General features: G+C 39.4%; 1 protein-coding gene across 2 annotated transcripts in view; it reads left to right on the top strand.

Moving 5' to 3' along the window:
• LOC120744324 (ras-specific guanine nucleotide-releasing factor RalGPS1-like) overlaps nt 1-12,350 on the top strand; it is an 89,648-nt gene extending 77,298 nt beyond the window's left edge. For both annotated transcript variants that reach the window (XM_040048630.1, XM_040048629.1), the window contains 9 exons: nt 75-201; nt 1,604-1,755; nt 1,849-1,897; nt 2,382-2,462; nt 2,888-2,993; nt 3,668-3,760; nt 6,550-6,655; nt 6,765-6,856; nt 9,147-12,350. In XM_040048630.1, the coding sequence (XP_039904564.1) occupies nt 75-201; nt 1,604-1,755; nt 1,849-1,897; nt 2,382-2,462; nt 2,888-2,993; nt 3,668-3,760; nt 6,550-6,655; nt 6,765-6,856; nt 9,147-9,176 (836 nt within the window). In that variant the 3' untranslated portion in view covers nt 9,177-12,350. The remainder of the gene's footprint in view (nt 1-74; nt 202-1,603; nt 1,756-1,848; nt 1,898-2,381; nt 2,463-2,887; nt 2,994-3,667; nt 3,761-6,549; nt 6,656-6,764; nt 6,857-9,146) is intronic.
• Nucleotides 12,351-21,806: the final 9,456 nt, after the last annotated feature.

Below are 21,806 nucleotides of genomic sequence, written 5' to 3'. Positions count from 1 at the left end.
CTATAAGTCAATTTAAAAGAGTTGCACATAAGTAAATTGCACATAAGTACTATTAATGACCTTTTATGTTTCAGGTCTGTGTGAGGTATCAGCCTCTATGAGGTATAACCGACGACCTACTTGCCCTGATGCGTCTGTGGGGGTTCACATTCCCACCCCCCCTCCCTCTCACCACAGGAAGAGTCACAGTCTGGGAAACAAGTAAGCAGAACAAGCTATTACCAATTTTAATAGTAGTAATAATATTAAAACGATATTATTAAAATAATTCATCCTCATGGCATGTTCTTGTTTAACATTTTGGAGCACAAGCCTTTATTAGGGAATTAAACAGACTTCACTGAAAGCAACACAGAAAAATACAGTGTACTGAATACAAATAATATGAGTGCTCATAGAAGGACAAACTAATGCTTTTTTAAAAGCAGTAAAATCCAAGTCATTCTTGGCCTATAATGTATAAATCCAAAATGTTTCCAAAAAGCTTTCATTGACTGGTATGGAAAGGAATGGTTTGAAAAGGAATGGTTGTAATATGGACAGTGCACTGTTATGGGGGTGTAGGTAGTCCCATAGTCCAATTCATGGTCTGCAGTGTACAATGACTGATCCATGGTTGCCCATTGTTTCTGTATCTGTATTCTCCAGCTGTTTGATCGTTTTGTACACATCAGTATTGTCCTCAACAAAAGCAGAGTAATGAGTTATAAACGAATCTGACTTGGAAAAAAAAATCTGTGTAATATAATAACTCTGTAAGGTTGTCATTGCCTAGCTGGTGTTTGGAATTCCCATACTGCTCTTTCCATATGAAGGGGTGACAAACAAAGGAGAGTTACCCAACAGGAAGCCATTAAGGACATTAAATAACCTGCCTTAAATGAAGACTTACTGTCTTTCTATAAACTGTTTACACCATTTGAGATGCATTCATGTTATTGTAATTAGTAGTATGGTGTGTTGGTTATGGAATATTGGTTTATATTTGACAAATATCATAGACTTTACATGCATTCAAAATATTATTTAAAAATAGAGGACTAATGTAATGTTGGCCGTTTCCAACAGAGCGTGATAAAATGGTAGAAAGATGGGAACAAAAGAAAGAAAACACATGCAACATGTTAGGCACACTTGTCGAACTCCAGGCCTTGAGGACCGGTGTCCTGCAGGTTTTAGATGTGTCCTTGATTCAACACAGCTGATTTAAATGGTTAAATTACCTCATCAAGATTTCTTGAAGTTCTCCAGAGGCCTGGTAATGAACTAATCATTTGATTCAGGTGTGTCGACCCAGGGTGAGATCTAAAACCTGCAGGACACCAGCCATTGAGGCCTGGAGTTCGACACCCCCGTGTTAAATGAATGAATTCTTGTCCAGAAAATAATATTGTCTTTTATTCTTGTTCACAGTTATAGAACAAGAATAGAACAAACAGAAAAAAGGATGATAGATTCAAAGTGAACTTCAAGGCCATGAAATGCTTCTGTTACCTACAATCAATGTTCAGGATTTCTATACCTGAGCCATGACATGACACATAAAATGTACAACCAGCATCTCTGTTTCATTGATTGTCTGATGGTTGATCTCTGTCCACAGTGTGATGTGTCAGTATGGCATGTCAGAAAGCAGGAGTGCCACATTTCCTATAGAGAAAACACGACACCTGCTGGATGACAGCTTCTTAGAATCTCAGAGCCCAGTCAGAAATGATCCGCACAGTACATCTGTGTCCAATGGCCTGTCATTAGGTATGTGTGATGAAAATATTCCCAAGTATTCAATTTATTAGCAAAACCAAATCTTTAGACTTTTACATTTGTTTTTCTTTTTTCCTATGATAGGCAGTAGTGAAAGTTCCTTTTGGGAGGAGCTATCACCCGCAGTGGAGAGGTGAGAGACAATTATAATTGTAACAATTTTGAAATAAGAATTTTTTTTAAATGACAGTTTTTTTCCCCCCCACAAATTTTCACATTAACGGGAAAAAAGAACTTTGTTTTAGAACCACTAATAGGTTGTAGTACAATGAGATGAAAAGACTATTATCAACAGTATTTTGGTCAGTCCCTTTAGAATTTATCACCCCGCTGTCCTTATACTGAAGCTATGATAAATTCATTTTAAAATTTTCAATGAGGCTTAAAGTTATTAGAACAGCAGTTCTCTGTAGTTAACAGATATTCCAAAAAGAGGAAATGCAATTTTGCAAATGAGGTAGATTATTTTCTGTGTAGAGGCTGGGAGTGGACAATATGACATGTTTAGTCATATATTACTGTAAAGTGTTGACTTTGGTTTACACTTCGGGTTCGATGATGTTGAGCACTGACCTATCCAACCACGAAGGCTGACTATGATCATTTATGACAAACAGGGGCCGCATGTATGCAACACTGGGCCCGAACTGGAGGGTCCCTCTTCGCAACTCTCCCCGGAGCCGAAGCTATGTTTACAGGTACAGTGAATCAACAAAGTAAGAAATCAGTATTATAGTCTTACAAGAGAATGAAGTCATTATTTGTATTTGACACACATGTTTGATGTTTTAACTCCCTTCATTTCCTGACTGCTTGGATGTTAGAATTATGTTGCTTTGCTTTCCACTTAATTAAAAAGAGATTTTCTAGTTATAGAAACACTGACTGTATTTTGTGATATGGTCATTGTTTAAGTCTCTAAAGTGTCCATTTACCAAATTAAGTAGGAAAACACCACACAGTGACGTTCATGGTTTGCCAGCAGCTATTTTTAGAAACAATTATGGATGTTCCTTTTGTTTAAAGAGTCTCTTAAAGGTAGCTTTAACTGCACTCACTGAGCTCTGAATACTGTTTTAGTTGCTTACAGTGTTAAATGTTCTTTACTACCCAACATCCTTAGCTACTCTGCTACCAACTCCTGCTATGGATGCAGTGAAGCTGGTAGTGTGACCATTGAAGGACCACTGCGAAGGAAAACACTGCTGAAGGAGGGACGAAAGCCCAAGGTATGGGTTTAACTGTTAAGAGATATACTCTAAAACACTTCTTCAGTAGAGACTCAGAGAAGAGAAACACACAGAACTTCTTGCTAGCAAGGGCAGCCTCCAGAACTGAGACTCGCACTGAGGACTGCCCTGGTCTTTATTTATATGCTTCAGTGAGCGTTTGTTCCTTACATTGGAATGTGGAGGTATACGTGTGTGTGTGGGGTCAGAGTGTGGCCCCATAAACGACTTCCCTTAACCTGCTGGTCTGGAAAGTCCAACAGTTCATCTATATGTAAAAAAGCACTTAGACTAAAACTGACATAGCTACGTTAATCCTACCGTAAAAGAATAAGACAAGGTACAACCTCTCCCATGCTCCTAGGATGTGGGGCTGAACGCCAGAACACCCTGGAATGTTACAGACCTCCTAGGATGAGACATTCTTTCAATATGCCACCAACTATATACTTCTAAACACAAATGATTACATGCAGTATTCTACCATATGCAAACTTATATCATTAAAAGATTATACTGACTACTAAGTACAATTTTCCATTGACATGAACTTTCATTGTTGTTTAAGTTAGTTATTTTGCATTCAGTCTAGTACTGAATATCAGCAACTTAAAAAAAAACTGTGAGCTGACAGTGAGCTGTTTTCAGCCTCTCTATATATTTCTCTCTAACAGTTGTCCTCGTGGACCAGATTTTGGATCATTTTGTCTGGATCAACACTGACGTTCTATGGAGCGAAAGCACTGAGGGACTCTGAGAGGAAGCATGTAAGTGTGATGCCTTGGAAACATGAGTCTACACCTAAAGTCATGTGAAAAAGAAAAGTTGTAAGGTTTTATGTATGAGCACATAATTACAAAAAAGTCTGTTCTTTACTGTGTTTAAACTTTATTTAAATAAAAGCTCAAATGAAAAACAAAACGAGACAACTGAAAAATGAAGGAGTGTGTGAAAAACTAAATACACCTAATTAGGGCTGCAATTAGCAATTCCTAGTTATTGAGTATTATGTTGATTAATCGAGTAATTGGATAAGAAATGCTTTTGTCTTATTAATGAAGACTAATAAATATTCAAAATAGAAAAAACACAGGTCTGAACTGCTCATTGGTTTGCATTTCAGAAATTGCAAGGTTTTAAGTTTAACTGCATACAACATCTGTCAAAAAATGTTTTGATTGTATTTAACCCATATAAAATTTTATGTTTTTAAAGAAAACATTTTCTTAAATGCATAACTAACTAAATAATCTCAAGTACAGTCAAAGCTCAAAGTAAAATAAAATAATGCATAAAATAAAACTGCCTATACTCTGCTTTTATGGAATGCTTTCTTAGGGCCCCAATATATCATTTTGTCATTTTAGTTGGCTTTTGGGACAAAAGCAGATAGTGTGACAATGATAAAATAATAATAAAAGCATTAGGAATTATTTGAAATTAACCTTGTCCTTAATTTGGTTGTACTAGATCATGGCAAGAGAAACAAACATGAAACTCTTTAGAACAGAGGCTCCAAATTTGATCTTATTACTGAAAATATATTATTATTGTTATTATAATTATTAGTGTGACTACTAGACGTTGGCGGCCCTTTTGTTTGGCTCTCTGTTAGTGTTCTATTGTGTGTTTTTCTTTCCGGGTATGCTTTCAGTGCATTGGCAGTGTGTTTGGTATCATTGTCATGATCTTCACAATTAGATGCACTATTTTTATTTCTTAAGAACTTGACTTTCAGACACTGTTCATGTGGTGTAGGTTTTTTTTTTTTGTTTGTTTGTTTGTTATTTTATAACTGTCACTTCTTCATTTGTACTTCACATGTCTGGAAATACACACTGCATTGAGCTGACAAATGCCAAGTTTTCAGTAACAGCTCTTTGAAAAGCAACTTGTTGAAGAAAAAGTATGCTTCTATGCCTGTCAAACTGTGTTATTTGTGGCACTTTAGTAGATTCAGCTAACACAATGTGATCAAATGATGTGTTTTTGTGACAGCCATCTAGTAACAAAATAACAAAGTTTTTATGTTCGAACGATTGTGTAAGTGGGTTATTAAACAAAAAAATCATTCCACTGAAAATGGTCAGGTAGTAAGGACTGGTCTTTAAATGAGTAAAAAAGCAGCCAATGCCTAACGAACAATCTTGAAATGCCTTCAGAAAACCTGGAGAACTGTTGCTCAAGACCACTTTTAAAAAAATACAAGGAAGTCTGACTCCCTGGGGTGCTGTGTAAAATGTCATCAGAAACAGAATGTGATTATTTTCCAAACTAACTAATTAACCCATCTTTTATTCAGAACAGAGCATAGGAAACATATCAAATATTTAAAATTAGAAAATAATGTTATAAAGAGTTTGCGCAAACCAAGTTTATTGTAATTCTTTATTAATTTTCAATATCTGCAGCAGTGAATAGGGAAATTTTTGTGACTACTGGATGTAATAATTTCAGATTTCTGCAGTCATATGATGTGAAAATGATCACAGATGTACCTGAGGACATATTTTATTTTATGTGGTGTTTGCAGAAAAATATTTGTGTTCCAATTTTTATATATTTTTTATATCTGCTCATGCAGGAGAGAATGGGATAATATAGTGATTTAAAAATTTAAAATGCTCCCACCATAAACCTTGAAAATCTTCATAGCTCCACTTGAAGATAGCTTGAACAAGAATATAGAGTTAATAAAAAAAACTTGATAACAGCTTGGTTATATTCTTAGATATACTCCATTGTACAGCAGGACCTTGAGGCAAATTTGCTGCAATGTCCATTCCCGGAAAGATTGACAAATGTCTGAAGTGTTTTCCACCTTGTTGCTTTAGAATTATGGGCTTTAAATTGTTTGGAACTGTGCTTATTACACTTCCTAGATTAATTGCTGATGTCTTTTATAGAGGTAGTCACAGGTTACTTAATTCCTATGAAAGCAGATAAGGCTTTCCGTTACAAATTTGCACAGTGGTGCCTCTTTATTCTATTATGTTTTCTTTCCTGTTCATAGAAGAAATGAATGAATTGGTCGTCATGCATCAAATGCTGAAAATGAGAAGTTTATTTTTCCTAAAGCCTCTCCTCATTTTGAACAACACATTTGAAAAATGATGGAAAGGAACGTGTTGAACCCGTGTCGCAAAACTCTCAAAGTTAGAACTCATCTCTCCACATCACATTTTTGTCTTTTTCTAGTCTAGAACACACTAAGCTTGTGCTCTGCTGTAAAGTTGTAAGGAACTTTGATCTAACCCAAATGGTTAGTACTGGACAACTGGTCAAAATTTCTTGTGGCAAGCTTTAGTGAACAGTGATGACAATTGTCCAAGATATGGCGGGGCATTTGGAAACTACACACTACACTACTACACATAAAGATCTGCTGCTAATGTCTTGACACTTTCAGAGAAACTATGTCCACATTTTGGCTTTAAGTGTGTATTGCACAGCCACATAAAGTTGTATTTAAGGTGAAGGTTTTCCCCTGATAAGTGCAGAATTGTACAGTGAGGGCAAGTGGATAAATTCATTTTGTGCTCTGTGTTTGCCACAGTACAAGTCAAGGCCTTGTAAAAAAGTTTGTGTGACTGGCTGGATGGTGGTACTGCCAGATGACCCAGCCCGACCCAACATCTTCCAGCTCAGTGACCCAGAAAAAGGTCAGCCTCCCACCATCAGCAAAACTTGCCTATTTTATTTGTCTTTTTTGTCTTTATTCATGTGACTATTTTAGATACTCACATGAAGACCATTTATGTCACTTTACAGGCAATGTTTACAAGTTCCAGACGGGGTCCAGGTTTTCAGCAATCATCTGGCACAAAAACCTAGAGGAGGCTTGTAGAAAAAGTAGACCTCAGGTAAGCTAAGCACACACAACATATCGTTTGGCTCGCTCGTCTGGTTTGGTCAGATTAAACGGTCCTTTTTCATTAAAACATGATTTAAACAAATTTCATTTTATTTTATTAAAGCAGTATTCCTTCTTGTGTTGTATTTGCAGCACTGGTTGAGATCAACTAGGTCCTGTTGATTTTTGAGGAGTAGCAGCTCTACTCTGAACCACTCTTAAATGACTGAACTCCTCATCCTGTCTCTGAGAGGCCAGTCAACCTTTAGAGAAGGTTTGCTTAAACCACTAGCATCTGCTAGCTTATTCTTTCAGTCACTACCTAAAGCTCATGACCATAAGTGAAGGTAGGGACATAATAAATAAATAAAACTACAGCTTTGCTAGGGATCAATCAGCTGATTTCAGTTCGTGTGTCAGAGGAGAAAAATAGTGGTGCAGTCTCCATCGTGGATATGGACATTACTTTTATTTTTATTGCACAAAAGGATGAAAGCGCGATGGTAAAGTGGAGACTTTTCAAGGACAGAAACAACTGCATTATACTGTTAACACAGTTTTGGAACTTTGCAAGCACCTGCAAAGGAAGCATGCTTAACACTAAGCTAGCCAAAAATCTAGAGTGATATTAAAGCTGAGTAAATGCTCACTCCAGCCCAGCACCATGATAAAGTGAGCTGCTGCTGAACTTCAACAGGTAACAAACTGATGAGCAGTCAGGCTGCAGGCTCTGTTTCTACCGGTTCAAGTTTCTAAAGTAGAATCACTGTGGCAGTTGCTTTAAAGCAGGAGTGTCAAACTCCAGTCCTCGATGGCCAGCATCCTGCTTGCTTTTGAGATATCCCTGCCCTACCTGCTGCTGATTACCTGGATCAGGTGTGCTTTGCCAATAAGAAGCTACAAGGGCAGGTTAGTTGGAAAACAAGCAGCACAGCAGCCCTCGAGGTCTGGAGTTCAACACCTGTGCTTTAAAGTCTCTTTGTGCTGGTTTCCATCTCTGATTTGTCCTGGTGTGTGGGGGCTGTAGGTTGTAGGTTTATATTGTTAAATAGTAATTATGAGACTGTGTGTTTCAGATCATTTTACAGAGTAAAATGAAAATAACATAACAAGTAGTATAACCAAAGTCTGTCTTCTGGGTTAATTAAGTAACTTACTGTATTAATTTTAAGAAAAATTGTTCTGTGTAATATGTGCAATGATTAATTTTGAGTAATGACCCCAACACTCATCACAACAAAGAGAAGAAATGCCTCCAACATGCACAAACATTTGACCATGCAGCATGTAATTAATTTTCATGAATCAAAGTGGAGCCAAGAGTGATATCAATAATGTAATTGGAATTGCTAAATTCTTATCAATCCCTAGTCATCATTCTCTTCGCCACAACAGACTGGTACAGGATCTGCCTCACTGAAGTCACAGTCCCAATCTGTGTGTCAATATTCTGCTTTTCTCACTCATGAACAACATCTCAAAGACTCCTCCACTTGGGGCAGCAGCTTGTCCCTAATGAGTACTGTGCACTCCGCCCTTTTCCAGCTGAGGACCATGGCCTCGTTCCTCATTCTTAATCTTTTATAGAATCATCAGACAGATGATGTTGTTTTGTGTTTAGTGAATCAAAAAAAAGGAACTGAAACAGCTATACAAATAGGAATGTGGTGTTTGTTAGTTTCAAAGTGTAAGCAAAAAACACACGTTTGCACATATAGATGCACAGAAATGTTTGTATTCAGTCCTTTAGCTGGTCACCTTCAGCACTTCTGGTCTCCAGCCTGTCACTTACTGTGCATTCCTAGTTTTGCCAAATTATTTTTAAAAAATTATTTTAGTGAGTCAAGGTAAACTGAGGAGCATCTACATATTTGCAGTGCTGTTTCTCTAAACTAACTTGTATTACAGAGTGGTATATGTGATGCATACAGTTGTTTAGAGTTGCTATGAAAAGAATGTAAATTCAATGCTACAATTCAATTCAAGTTAGTTAACGTCAGTGCTAGCAACTTTCACAAGTTAGTTGTCAGCCATTAGGATTATCAAGGACTCAGAAAATAGCGTCATATAAGACATTTTGGCTATTTTTGTGAACCGCATTGTAGAGATGGATGTTCCTTACTGTTGACAGTTGAAAGTGACCAATCACAGGAGAAGACACTAAACATTAAAGGACTGTCTGGGTACACAGTCTAGAAATTCTTCATCATATACCACATTCCCTCTTATTCAACCTACTAGTTGCTTGCTGTAATTTTTTCCATCACTTGTGCTGAATATCTGCTCTGTTCTCTCAACAGATACCTGCAAACCTTATGTCATTTGAATGAGAGCAGCCTTTATTGAGCAGGATATTATCGTGCCAAACTGTTGTTTGAGAATTACAGACTGAATAAGGAATTTGATAATGCTGACATCAGCATTAGAGTCAAGAAGCATATGACACTGTCGAAGAAGCTCTGTGATGCTGGATGTGTGACTGTCGTGCCAGTGCACCTGCTTTGATCTTCACCAGAACAAGTCTTATATGATCTCTATAAAAATCCAATCAATGGAAGACTTTTGCGGGGTTGGATTCGTTCCCTAAGTTTCCATGTTCTCTGTTATTTGTTACGCTGCTATAATGTGTGCATGAACACGTTGGTTTTTGGCCCATGTTGGGCTTATAATTGGGTGAAAAGATGCATCAGTGTATAAATGTGGATGACAGTGTTAGATGACTGTTAGATTTAGTTTAGTCTGAGTGTCATCGTCATAAGGAAGTGGAAGGTGGGAAGTGCACATCCCCACTCATAAACTTTTATTCACCAGAAAAAATGTGACATCATCTCAAGGCCTCGTTATTTTAATGAAGGATCAGTACTGTAGCAAAAATGACAGAAGCTGAGTCTTCATTACCTTCAGCCCTGTGACTTACAGTTTGACTGAATCTAATCCAGAATAGAAGATTTGTACATACAAACGCAGGAATTAACCTTAAAGGTTGTTTTATGATTAAGATTCGATGCTCTTGTGGGGATGAAGCCCTGGATCTGTGTTTACCCCTGCTACCTCAGTTGGTAGTCCTTGTGTAAAATGTGCTTGCAAATGTATGTAACAAGATTTACAAACAATTAATATTTTCTACAGAACAAATGAAAAATAGTAAGATACCATGGAAACAATACTGAACAAAGAGGTGATTCCAGTTAATAAGCAGAAGACAGCCAGTTGTTGTCTACACCAGTATGCTGAGGCAGCTAGTTGAGTAAAATTAAAGTGAATTCCAATGAAATACCAAGTTTTCATTAATCAAATGTGTGTAAATACTGTATTTATGTATAAAAAGAGTTTATTTTTGACAATTGGCTGTAGAAGGGAAAAGGATATGATGGATTGTTGTTGATTCACCAGCTGCTGTGGGATTCTGCTCTTCAGAGACACTGTTGGTAAGCCCACCGTAAAACTTGGATGGACTCCTGTTCTCCAACTGAAGGACATCAGGATAAAACTCCATTAGCAATGGCATTAATTAATGATCTGCATCAAAATCAAAATATTATGTTGATTTTAAATACTAATTCTGTTTTATTGGATGGGACTTGTTTTTTTGTAAATTTTACCAATAACTGAATCAGTGGTCAGAGGTGGCAAAAGTACAGCTGTGTGACAGTCAGCGAAGCTAGCCAGCTAGCTGGCTGGCTTAAATGGGTTTTCAAGTGAGAAGAACCATTTACTTTACTTAGGTAGATGTACAAATACTTTTTAGTAAAAAAATACTCCAGTAAAAGTTAAAGTACTGATTCAACTTCTTTACTCGAGTGAAAAAGTACAGGCTCCTAAATATATATCCAAAGTAAGAAAAGTAGGTCTTTGAAGGACCTTTCCAAGCACGACTGTTTTGTGCAAAGCTAACTGAACCTCTTTCTACAGTGATATAATAGTGGTATATGGGAATACCAACTTTTTTGACTTTGCATCCACACCTAAACAGAAAAATTAGTACAGTCAGGAGTTAACTTGAAATTTAGCAGGTGGGGGAACGATAAGATCAGTTGCAGTGACTCAACATGGGGAAAAGAATTACAACTCAATAATTTCTATTGTAAGCTATAGTAGATTTTCTTTGTGTACATGCTGTTATCAGCTAACCTGTGTGGAGCTGCTTTGAGGTTTATTGCTGTTTGTGGATTTGCACAACTGAATTCAACAACATGTAACCCAAGTTTTCATGAGTTATCTTGGCTTTCCGTCCCTTACACATACAGAATACTGTTTATATTGTCTTTACTGAGTGAGTTTAAGCATTGTCAGCTTAAATGCAAATTCATCTCTGCTACACTTGCTGTAACCTAACACTGACCATGAACACCACAGCCAGTGTTCCCCTGTGAAAAACAATGTTTCATCACAGTACAACAAGCTAACCTGTTTATCCTGCATTAAACTGCCAAGTATTTCAATAACACAAAATTAGTATACTTAGTTTGTTTTGCAGGACATTTCACAATATGAAAAACATAACTTCATATCATATACAGGTACAATTTAAATTAAAATGAGGACATACGTTTGCTTTAAATTCCCAGTTTATCAAATGTCACTGAGTAGTCCTCTTCTTTAAATAAATAAATCCTGTTTAAATCCTGTCTGTCTTACATCTGTGTTCATCTTTGAGTGAAGTTTTTGTTCTCCCTGCTAAATACAGCTACTGAGCCATTTGCACACAGACTCACTGTGTAACAAACTGCACACAAACAGTTTGTGTGGTTGGTGATATTGTTAACGTGATATGACACGTTAGAAACATCGAATTTTAAATCACCTGCCTGTTGTTGTTTTTTTTTTAAGATATACATTTGGCATACTTTTTTTTCCCTCTTTCCTCCCTTTGTATGTGATAAGCAACGATGTTGATATCCCAATAGAATTGTTGGTTGATTGATTGCTTGATGTGCGAAGGTGTGTAGTGATGTAAAATAATATCTTACCTCAAATGCGTTACCTCAAAAGTAACAAAGTATATTTGTGTTAAATATTTGTAGAGAGTATAAGTAAAAAGTTGTCAGAAAAATACTCAAGTAGAGTGCAGATACCTGAAAATTATTCTTTAGTGCAATTCTTTCACTTCTGTTAGTAATATGGGAATGACAGAGTTAAAAGAGTTTACCTTTCTTTAAGTCTGCTAACCAGTGAGCCAAATGAAGTTATGTCAAGCTTCTTCATTATCAGTTTATTAAAGTCTCCTGTGATTATAAGTTCAGCATTATAGCCCATAAAGTGATATGGCAGGTAAAAGACTCCAAGTAAGTTTGCTTGGAAATGTCTTTGACCTTATCGAAGCAACAACATCCTAATCCTAACAAGAAAGCATCATTAGGATTTGGCTAAACTAGATTATATCATGTGCAGGTAGAGCGCATGATAGAGCAGGTCACCTACTGATCAGAAGGTTGGTGGTTCAATCCACCAACCCTCCTCCAGTCTGCATTTCAAGTATCCTTGGGCTAGATGCTAACCCCAAGTTGCTCTCCAGTGCATGCATGTGCATGGGAGTATGAATGTGTGTGAATGTACGTAGTTAGAAAGCACTAAGTATAGAGAAAGTGCTTGTGAGAATGGGTGGTACTGGGTGAATGTGGCATGTTGTATACAGCGCTTTGAGTACTCCAGGACAGTAAAAAAAAAAGCGCTATATAAGAATCAGTCCATTTACCATTTGCATGTGCAACTACATTAGAAGGTGAAATTATTGGTATGACTAGAATGACAACACTAGAAAACAGAGTGAAAAGTAATCATAGAGAGAGAGAGAGAGATCAGCCATGATATATTTTTAAAAAGGGATAACACCTTTTTAAGTCATCTCTTCTAGAAAAAATGAATAATACATAAATAAGAACAGAAGTAATTTAGTAACAAAAAATCTATATGGTAGGAAATCTGAACGCTGGAATCATCCTATTGGCATCCGTTTGTCTCGTGAGACGATGGTGTAGTGCTATGAGTTGGATGTGGACATCCTAGAGTGGCTGTGGAGTCCCACTCTGGAGGGACAGTCTCTTGTACACTGGCTGCAAACAAAGGTGAAGGTGAAAGATGGCGCTGTAGCAGTGTATGAGCTTGCTGTCCTCTTGGGTCTCCTGTCAGCCAGCTTGATATTTCTTGTGTTCTCTACCCTCTCAACTCCCTCCTTGATAGTACTATAGCTCTTCAGGCCTCTCGATAATCTGCTAGCTTTCCCAGGTAGGTGTAGGTTGATATCTGTGAGCTTCATGTCACATTTGCAGACACCTTTGAAGCAGAGTTTGGATTGGCCGACAGGGTGTGAGTCTTCGCACCGTACATTCAGTGTCAACGTACATTCACCGTACAGATTGTCCTTGGAGATGCGACCCGCGTGTGTGGAGAACATGGCCCAACCATCTAAGTTGTCTCTAATTGAGCAGTGCAGGAAGGCTTACTACTGACTTGCTGTACTACTTCGGTGTTTGGTACTGTGTCCTGCCACTCGATGCACAGAACACATCTAAGACAAAGAAGGTGGAAGGTGTTCAGCCTTCTCTTCTAGTTGGCATTAATGGTCCAGTACTCACTGCCGGAGAGTAGTGTGTCAAGTACACAAGCTTGATAGATGATCTGATATCATGCCTGGTGTTCTCAGTCAGCTCGCCACTTAGCAAAGTCTTGGGGCATAGACACTCAGAAGGTTAATGGTGCCTGATGATGCTGGAACACAGAGAATGAGGATTTGCTCTGTTCCACCGGTTTGTGTTTCAATGGCTGCAGTAAGCTAGATTGTCACAGCAAAGTTGAAACCATGCTGTCTGGGGACATCCTGTGACAGACCCTGGCAGAAGAAGGTCTAATTGGACTCTCTGATGTCAGCTAAGCATGTCTCCTGTAAGCAAGCCATGTAAGCATTTAGTCTTGCAGATGCTTGTCAATGATTATAGTTTTGCAAGCATTATTGATCTGCTGGAGATTGTTGGTGAGTCCAGGCCACATGGTCCGCACTTTCCTGCTTGTGAAGAGCTGAAGTTTTCACATTCTTAATTCTATTGTTTTTTCCTAGTGCAACATTACAGCTTCCTTGTCATGGTCAATGACCCCTAAGCCTAACGCACCCAGGGGAGCAGGCAAGCTGTGGCGAGACGATACCTAGCTTGTGGCAGGTGGCAGCTGTCCAGTGAGAAACAATGGTCTCTCCCACCATCGAAAATGGTCCCATGCACTCCTTTCCTATGCCAATCAGACTAAGCTTTTTACTGATAACTGCCACTTCCCCCTTGTTGTACCATTGTCCCAAGACAACGGTGCCCAGGAGTGTGCTCTCCAGGGCACTATGAGCCTGAGTGAGATATATGGAGACCTTGAGCTGCCTTGACGTCAAGGTCCTTCCCTTGGCATTGCCATTGGCAGGATCAAAGGGAAATGTTAGACGAATACAGTTTAGTACCATCAGTTGCTGGAGAGTGACAGTGAATAGACATAGGCAAAACATACTTTCCATGAATTATACACACCCTGTTTGTATCATCATCAGTCATTAGAGTCATTTTTAGCCATTTGAAGTTGCTGAATGTTGTTGAATTTTTTGTTGCACCTAATTGCCACTTCCTTTGTGGGCATAGCTATCTCCCACCTGCCAAATCTTTAACTCCTAATTTTATAGTGAATAATTTGGCATTTGTTTCGGTTGACATTGACATATTCACAACTTCAGCTCATTGGAGATACTTCTGTATTCGAGTAACTGTATACAAAAAATAAAAGAAGGAAATAATACAAAAATGTCATTAATATGGTTTGCGGTAATTTGGAAACACTATGAAGCTTAAAATCCATGTTAGTTCTATAGTTTTGTTAGTCCATTTTGATTGGCCCATGAATAGGCAGTACATTGTGTAGACATCAGAATGAATTGTAGCACTTTTTGGCACATGAAGAATAGTCTCCCTGCCCACTTCAATATACAACCTTTCCACTAAAACCAAAGACCTTATATGCTGGTTACATTTATTGTAAGGTGGATGTAGCTTCTTGGTCTGATAAAGGCAGTCAGTGCAGACGTGCCTTAAACATGCATTTTTCTAATGGTCAGAAGTGGGCAGTGACTCATTTTGCAAAAAGCCCTGCAATTGTATAGAAGACCATGGGAAAACAGCCCTTGGCTTCAGCATGTTTATTTTGAAATTGTGTTCCAGTGAGTGTTAGGAATTAATATAAACCAGAGTATGCTCATTGACTAACTATTATAAATTACAGTTTGTACTGTACCCCTGTTTCACAATCAGATCTACCCCACAAGCATGACATACCAGTTTCCAAAAGCTATACTGGTAAAGGTGAAAACACCTGGAGCTTCAAAGCATGCCTTAACCAATGGGTAATGCCAAGGTGGTTATGTCCATCTTTGTATACAGTCCATTGCTAGTTACAGTGGGGCAAAAAAGTATTTAGTCAGCCACCGATTGTGCAAGTTCCCCCACCTAAAATGATGACAGAGGTCAGTAATTTGCACCAGAGGTACACTTCAACTGTGAGAGACAGAATGTGAAAAAAAAAAAATCCATGAATCCACATGGTAGGATTTGTAAAGAATTTATTCGTAAATCAGGGTGGAAAATAAGTATTTGGTCAATAACAAAAATACAACTCAATACTTTGTAACATAACCTTTGTTGGCAATAACAGAGGTCAAACGTTTACTATAGGTCTTTACCAGGTTTGCACACACAGTAGCTGGTATTTTGGCCCATTCCTCCGTGCAGATCTTCTCGAGAGCAGTGATGTTTTGGGGCTGTCGCCGAGCAACACGGACTTTCAACTCCCGCCACAGATTTTCTATGGGGTTGAGGTCTAGAGACTGGCTAGGCCACTCCAGGACTTTCAAATGCTTCTTACGGAGCCACTCCTTTGTTGCCCGGGCGGTGTGTTTTGGATCATTGTCATGTTGGAAGACCCAGCCTCGTTTCATCTTCAAAGTTCTCACTGATGGAAGGAGGTTTTGGCTCAAAATCTCACGATACATGGCCCCATTCATTCTGTCCTTAACACGGATCAGTCGTCCTGTCCCCTTGGCAGAAAAACAGCCCCATAGCATGATGTTTCCACCCCCATGCTTCACAGTAGGTATGGTGTTCTTGGGATGCAACTCAGTATTCTTCTTCCTCCAAACACGACGAGTTGAGTTTATACCAAAAAGTTCTACTTTGGTTTCATCTGACCACATGACATTCTCCCAATCCTCTGCTGTATCATCCATGTGCTCTCTGGCAAACTTCAGACGGGCCTGGACATGCACTGGCTTCAGCAGCGGAACACGTCTGGCACTGCGGGATTTGATTCCCTGCCGTTGTAGTGTGTTACTGATGGTGACCTTTGTTACTTTGGTCCCAGCTCTCTGCAGGTCATTCACCAGGTCCCCCCGTGTGGTTCTGGGATCTTTGCTCACCGTTCTCATGATCATTTTGACCCCACGGGATGAGATCTTGCGTGGAGCCCCAGATCGAGGGAGATTATCAGTGGTCTTGTATGTCTTCCATTGTCTGATGATTGCTCCCACAGTTGATTTTTTTCACACCAAGCTGCTTGCCTATTGTAGATTCACTCTTCCCAGTCTGGTGCAGGTCTACAATACTTTTCCTGGTGTCCTTCGAAAGCTCTTTGGTCTTGGCCATGGCGGAGTTTGGAGTCTGACTGTTTGAGGCTGTGGACAGGTGTCTTTTATACAGATGATGAGTTCAAACAGGTGCCATTCATACAGGTAACGAGTGGGGGACAGAAAAGCTTCTTACAGAAGATGTTACAGGTCTGTGAGAGCCAGAGATTTTCCTTGTTTGAGGTGACCAAATACTTATTTTCCACCCTAATTTATGAATAAATTCTTTACAAATCCTACCATGTGAATTCATGGATTTTTTTTTCACATTCTGTCTCTCACAGTTGAAGTGTACCTCTGGTGCAAATTACTGACCTCTGTCATCATTTTAAGTGGGGGAACTTGCACAATCGGTGGCTGACTAAATACTTTTTTGCCCCACTGTGTATCCTGATATTTGCTATACTTATGTAAACTTTATATATGTATATATTTCTTCTTCTTTTTTAAAGAAACACTCATTTAAAGGAGTACCAAGAAAGCACTTCAGAACGTAATGAGAAAAACATGATGATGGATATCTATACTGAGATGGACTGGGTAATTGTTAGGAATGAAATAAAATGATCCGGCAGGCTAGTCTATTTCACCAAAATTTCATTGCAGCAACTCAAAATGGCAGTCAGTACTTTGCATGGCCTATCTGCTTCTATGCATGCCTGAAAACATAATGTCATGCTCCTCATGAGATAGCACAAAGTGTCCTGGAAGATCTCATTCCAGATCTGGACCAGGGCATCACTGAGCTCCTGGGCAGTCTCAGATGCAACCTAACAGCGTTGGATGGATTGAAACATAAGGTCCCAGAGGTGTTCTATTAACTTTAGGTCAGCCAAACATGGGGCAAGTCAGTGGTATCAGTTCCTTCATCCTTCAGGAACTGCCGGCATATTCTCGCCAGACGTGCTGTGAACCAGGAGGAAGCCGGGACTCACTGCACCTGTGTAGCGCCTGACAATAGGTCCAAGGATTTCATCCCGATACCTAATAGCAGTCAGAATGCCATTGTATAGCCTGTGGAGGTCTACGCGTTACACCATAAATATGCCTTCCCAGACCATCACTGACCCACAACCAAAACCAGTTAGGTTGAGTAATATTACAGGCAGTATAAAGTTCTCCATCGCTTCTCCAGGCCCTTTCACATCTCTCATATGTGCTCAGGGTGAACATGCTCTCATCTGTAAAAAGCACAGGGCACCAATGCTAATCAAACCCCACGGTGCCAGGCAGTGAGCACAGGGCCAACTAGAACACACTAGACCTGGGCCACCATTGTGAAGTCTGTTTCTGATTGATTGGTCAGAGAAATTCACACCAGTGGCCTGCTGGAGGTCATTTTATAGGGCTCTGGCAGTGCTCATCCTGCTCCTCCATGCACAAAGGATACCCATCAGCAGGATTGGCCCTCTATGGCCCTCTGCTATACATATATGTATGTATGTGTATATATATATATTAGGGCTGCACGATTTTGCATAAAATGAGAATCACGATTTTTTGGCTTAGAATTGAGATCACAATTCTCTCACGATTTTCTTTTCCAATAAAAATATTTATTGCACTTATTAACTGCACATCAACTTCGTAACAGTTGAGACTGAACATAAAAACAATAAATAAACATAAAAACAACAAATGTCTCACGTTTTGTGGTTGCCGCAAAATGTTGTACTGCTTGAAATTCCGTCTCCACCGTTGCTCGACACTGCGTGTACAGAGCAGGTAGTGCAACAATAGAAAAATAGTTGCGGGACGGCACTGTGTAGCGTTTGTCTAGGGCATAGGTGTCAAACTCTGGCCCGCAGCCTAATTACATTTGGCCCGCGAAGCCATACCAAATTACTATTAGAGCTGGCCTACTGGTATTATACAGCTAATATATATATTGTTTAGTATTAAGCTTTGCTTGTTCCATATTCAGTTTTCCAGCAAAACTTATTTGAGTCCATGAGAAAAGATTCATTCTTATATCTGGAGGAAGATTTTTTTTCTCAATAAATATTAATGTTAGCCCGCGACTTTGTTCCAGTTTTGAATTTTGGCCCACTGTGTATTTGAGTTTGACACCCCTGGTTTAGGGTGTTGATCGTTTTCCTAAATCCCTCGTTTTGCACAGTGTTGATGGGAGCCATATCTTTGGTCAGGTGATAATAGCCTCCGTAATTTCTTTGTGCCTGCGGGAGTTCGATGGGTATAGGGAAGCGCTGTATAAGGTTCCCGTTATTGATGTTTGGGTGGTTGACCGGGACGGATTTTCTCCAGTCACGTTTCTCCAGGCACCTCATCCCTGACGTGCTCTCCGTTGTTTTTTCCCTGCTAATTTTAGCACCACAGGCACAGCTTCTGTATCACGTGGTATAAGGCTCCGCCCTTGTCATTTGTTGAGCAGGAAGAGTGAGCGCTTGTTTTCATGCAGATTACGTCCCGGATCAAAATGCGGTACAATCGTCGTCATCTTTTTTTTTTTTTTTTTTTAAATCGTTGTCATTTGGAAATGAGATCGCACATAAGTATGAATCCAGATCGCGATTTTCTAACGATTAATCGTGCAGCCCTAATATATACATATATATATATGTGTGTGTGTGTGTGTGTGTGTGTATATACATATATACATGTATGTATATACTAGGGGTGCAACGATACACAAAATTCACGGTTCGGTTCGGTTCGATACTTTGGTGTCACGGTTCGATATTTTTTCGATACAAAAAAAATGTTCATGCCTTTTTAATTTGTCATTTATTAAAATTATAAATATATATTTTAACTCAAAAGTACAGTTTTTAAATTTAACCCTAACCCTTGTGCGTGTTTTTTATTTTGACAGCGAATGCGCACCTGCGGACCACTTATGTGCAGCCCTGGTTATTTAGCTCGTCATATTGCAGTCACAGAAATTCTTTTGTCCATGAAACCATAAAGCTGCACTTTCTTTTTGCCTTATAGTCTGATTTGTCATAACTTTTCCGTTTTGTGGTAAGCTTTTCTTTGGCTGTCACTTCTTCACCCTGACCTGTCTTATTTGGCTCAGCAGAACTAAAATATATATCTGTCTGTGAAGGTTCTCAGTCATCCAGGTCATCGTAGTCAAATATATATCCTGCTGCTTTTACACACGCACTCACATAAGCTCAGCGATTCTCTGCGCGATCAACCTCTCACATGTTTAAGCTTGCTGCGGGAGATTTCACTTGTCATGTTTGCATAGTAAGCTAACGATTAATAAGACGATGTCAGAGGAATTGGTGCACAAATTATCATCACTCACAGATCAGTGCTGTCGCTCTCTATACACAGTTCACGTGATTGCAAAGTGAAAGCAAAAAAACAAGCGCAAATTCAAACGCGATTGCAATATGTCACATATTGACAGTGGCTCACCGATGCCAATGACATAATTACCCAGCTACATTTCTGAAAGAATGCAAAAGCATTGACATATATTTTTCCTTCCTACAATAGCCCGACGGGCAGGGCAGAGATAGATTTTGGTAAACCGACTGAAAAAAATCGCTAGCCCCAGGACGTCAGGCTAGCGATATTGCGAGCCCTGTATCTGATTGAGGAATCACTCATCTTTGTAAAAGAGAGTTTATTACAGAGAAATGTCTCTTTCCAAAATATAAGCTATACTATCCGCTTCTTCTGGGCTATATTCTCAGCAGCATATTAAACATATAAGGAGAATCATGTGCTAACAGCTGTCTAAATGACTCGGCTAAAGTTAGTAGCATGCTTGCTTGTTTTTTTTCTGCTTCTACTTGTCTTTGCACTAGGATGATGTCGGCGTAAATGTGCAGTCATATTCGTTGTGTTCCCACTAGTGCTTTCAGGTTAATCTTGTTGAAATGACCTCAACGCCACAACACGGCAAATCTCCGTTAACGAGCTACCGCCGATCGCCCCGTGCATGGGGCTAGACGGCCAACACGTTAACGAGCTAACTGCGCTAACACACTAGTTCCCACCCATGTAATTGAGCATTGCGTGGCACATCCAACATACTGTTTTACTTTAGTCCATGACTCGCTTACCTTCAGGGTCATACGTCACATGAAAACCAAAATAATTCCAAACGCCAGATCTGAATGAGGGTGGGGGAGGTCCATGTTACAAGGATAGCTTAACTTCTGTCTCGCTAGCTTGCCCTGCGCTCTTCCTTCTGACGATGCTGTCTGTGTTGAGCGCTCAGTGAATCTGCGTTCGACTACTCCGCCTAGGCTCGACAGTGCAGCCTAGGCAGAGTAGTCGAACGCAGATTCACTGAGCGCTCAACACAGACAGCATCGTCAGAAGGAAAGTTGATAAAAGGAAAGTTGATAAAATTGAAAGTTGATAAAATAAATTACAAATTTTGTATTGTTCGATACATATGCGTACCGAACCGAAAGCACTGTATCGAACGGTTCAATATCGATACGAATATCGTTGCACCCCACTAGGGATCTGGCGTTTGGAATTATTTTGGTTTTCATGTGACGTATGACCCTGAAGGTAAGCGAGTCATGGACTAAAGTAAAACAGTATGTTGGATGTGCCATGCAATGCTCAATTACATGGGTGGGAACTAGTGTGTTAGCGCAGTTAGCTCGTTAACGTGTTGGCCGTCTAGCCCCATGCACGGGGCGATCGGCGGTAGCTCGTTAACGGAGATTTGCCGTGTTGTGGTGTTAAGGTCATTTCAACAAGATTAACCTGAAAGCACTAGTGGGAACACAACGAATATGACTGCACATTTACGCCGACATCATCCTAGTGCAAAGACAAAAACAACAAGCATGCTACTAACTTTAGCCGAGTCATTTAGACAGCTGTTAGCACATGACTCTCCTTATGCTGCTGAGAATATAGCCCAGAAGAAGCGGATAGTATAGCTTTTATTTTGGAAAGAGACATTTCTCTGTAATAAACTCTCTTTTCCAAAGATGAGTGATTCCTCAATCAGATACAGGGCTCGCAATATCGCTAGCCCGACGTCCCGGGGCTAGCGATTTTTTTTCAGTCGGGCTACCAAAATCTATCTCTTCCCTGCCCGTCGGGCTATTGTAGGAAGGAAAAATATATGTCAATGCTTTTGCATTCTTTCAGAAATGTAGCTGGGTAATTATGTCATTGGCATCGGTGAGCCACTGTCAATATGTGACATATTGAAATCGCGTTTGAATTTGCGCTTGTTTTTTTGCTTTCCCTTTGCAATCGTGTGAACTGTGTATAGAGAGCGACAGCACTGATCTGTGAGTGATGATAATTTGTGCACCAATTCCTCTGACATCGTCTTATTAATCGTTAGCTTACTATGCAAACATGACAA

Source organism: Simochromis diagramma, unplaced genomic scaffold (assembly GCF_900408965.1).
Source record: "Simochromis diagramma unplaced genomic scaffold, fSimDia1.1 OVJJ01000683.1, whole genome shotgun sequence".
NCBI classification, from domain to species: domain Eukaryota; kingdom Metazoa; phylum Chordata; class Actinopteri; order Cichliformes; family Cichlidae; genus Simochromis; species Simochromis diagramma.
This window is presented reverse-complemented; position numbering and strand designations above follow the sequence as displayed.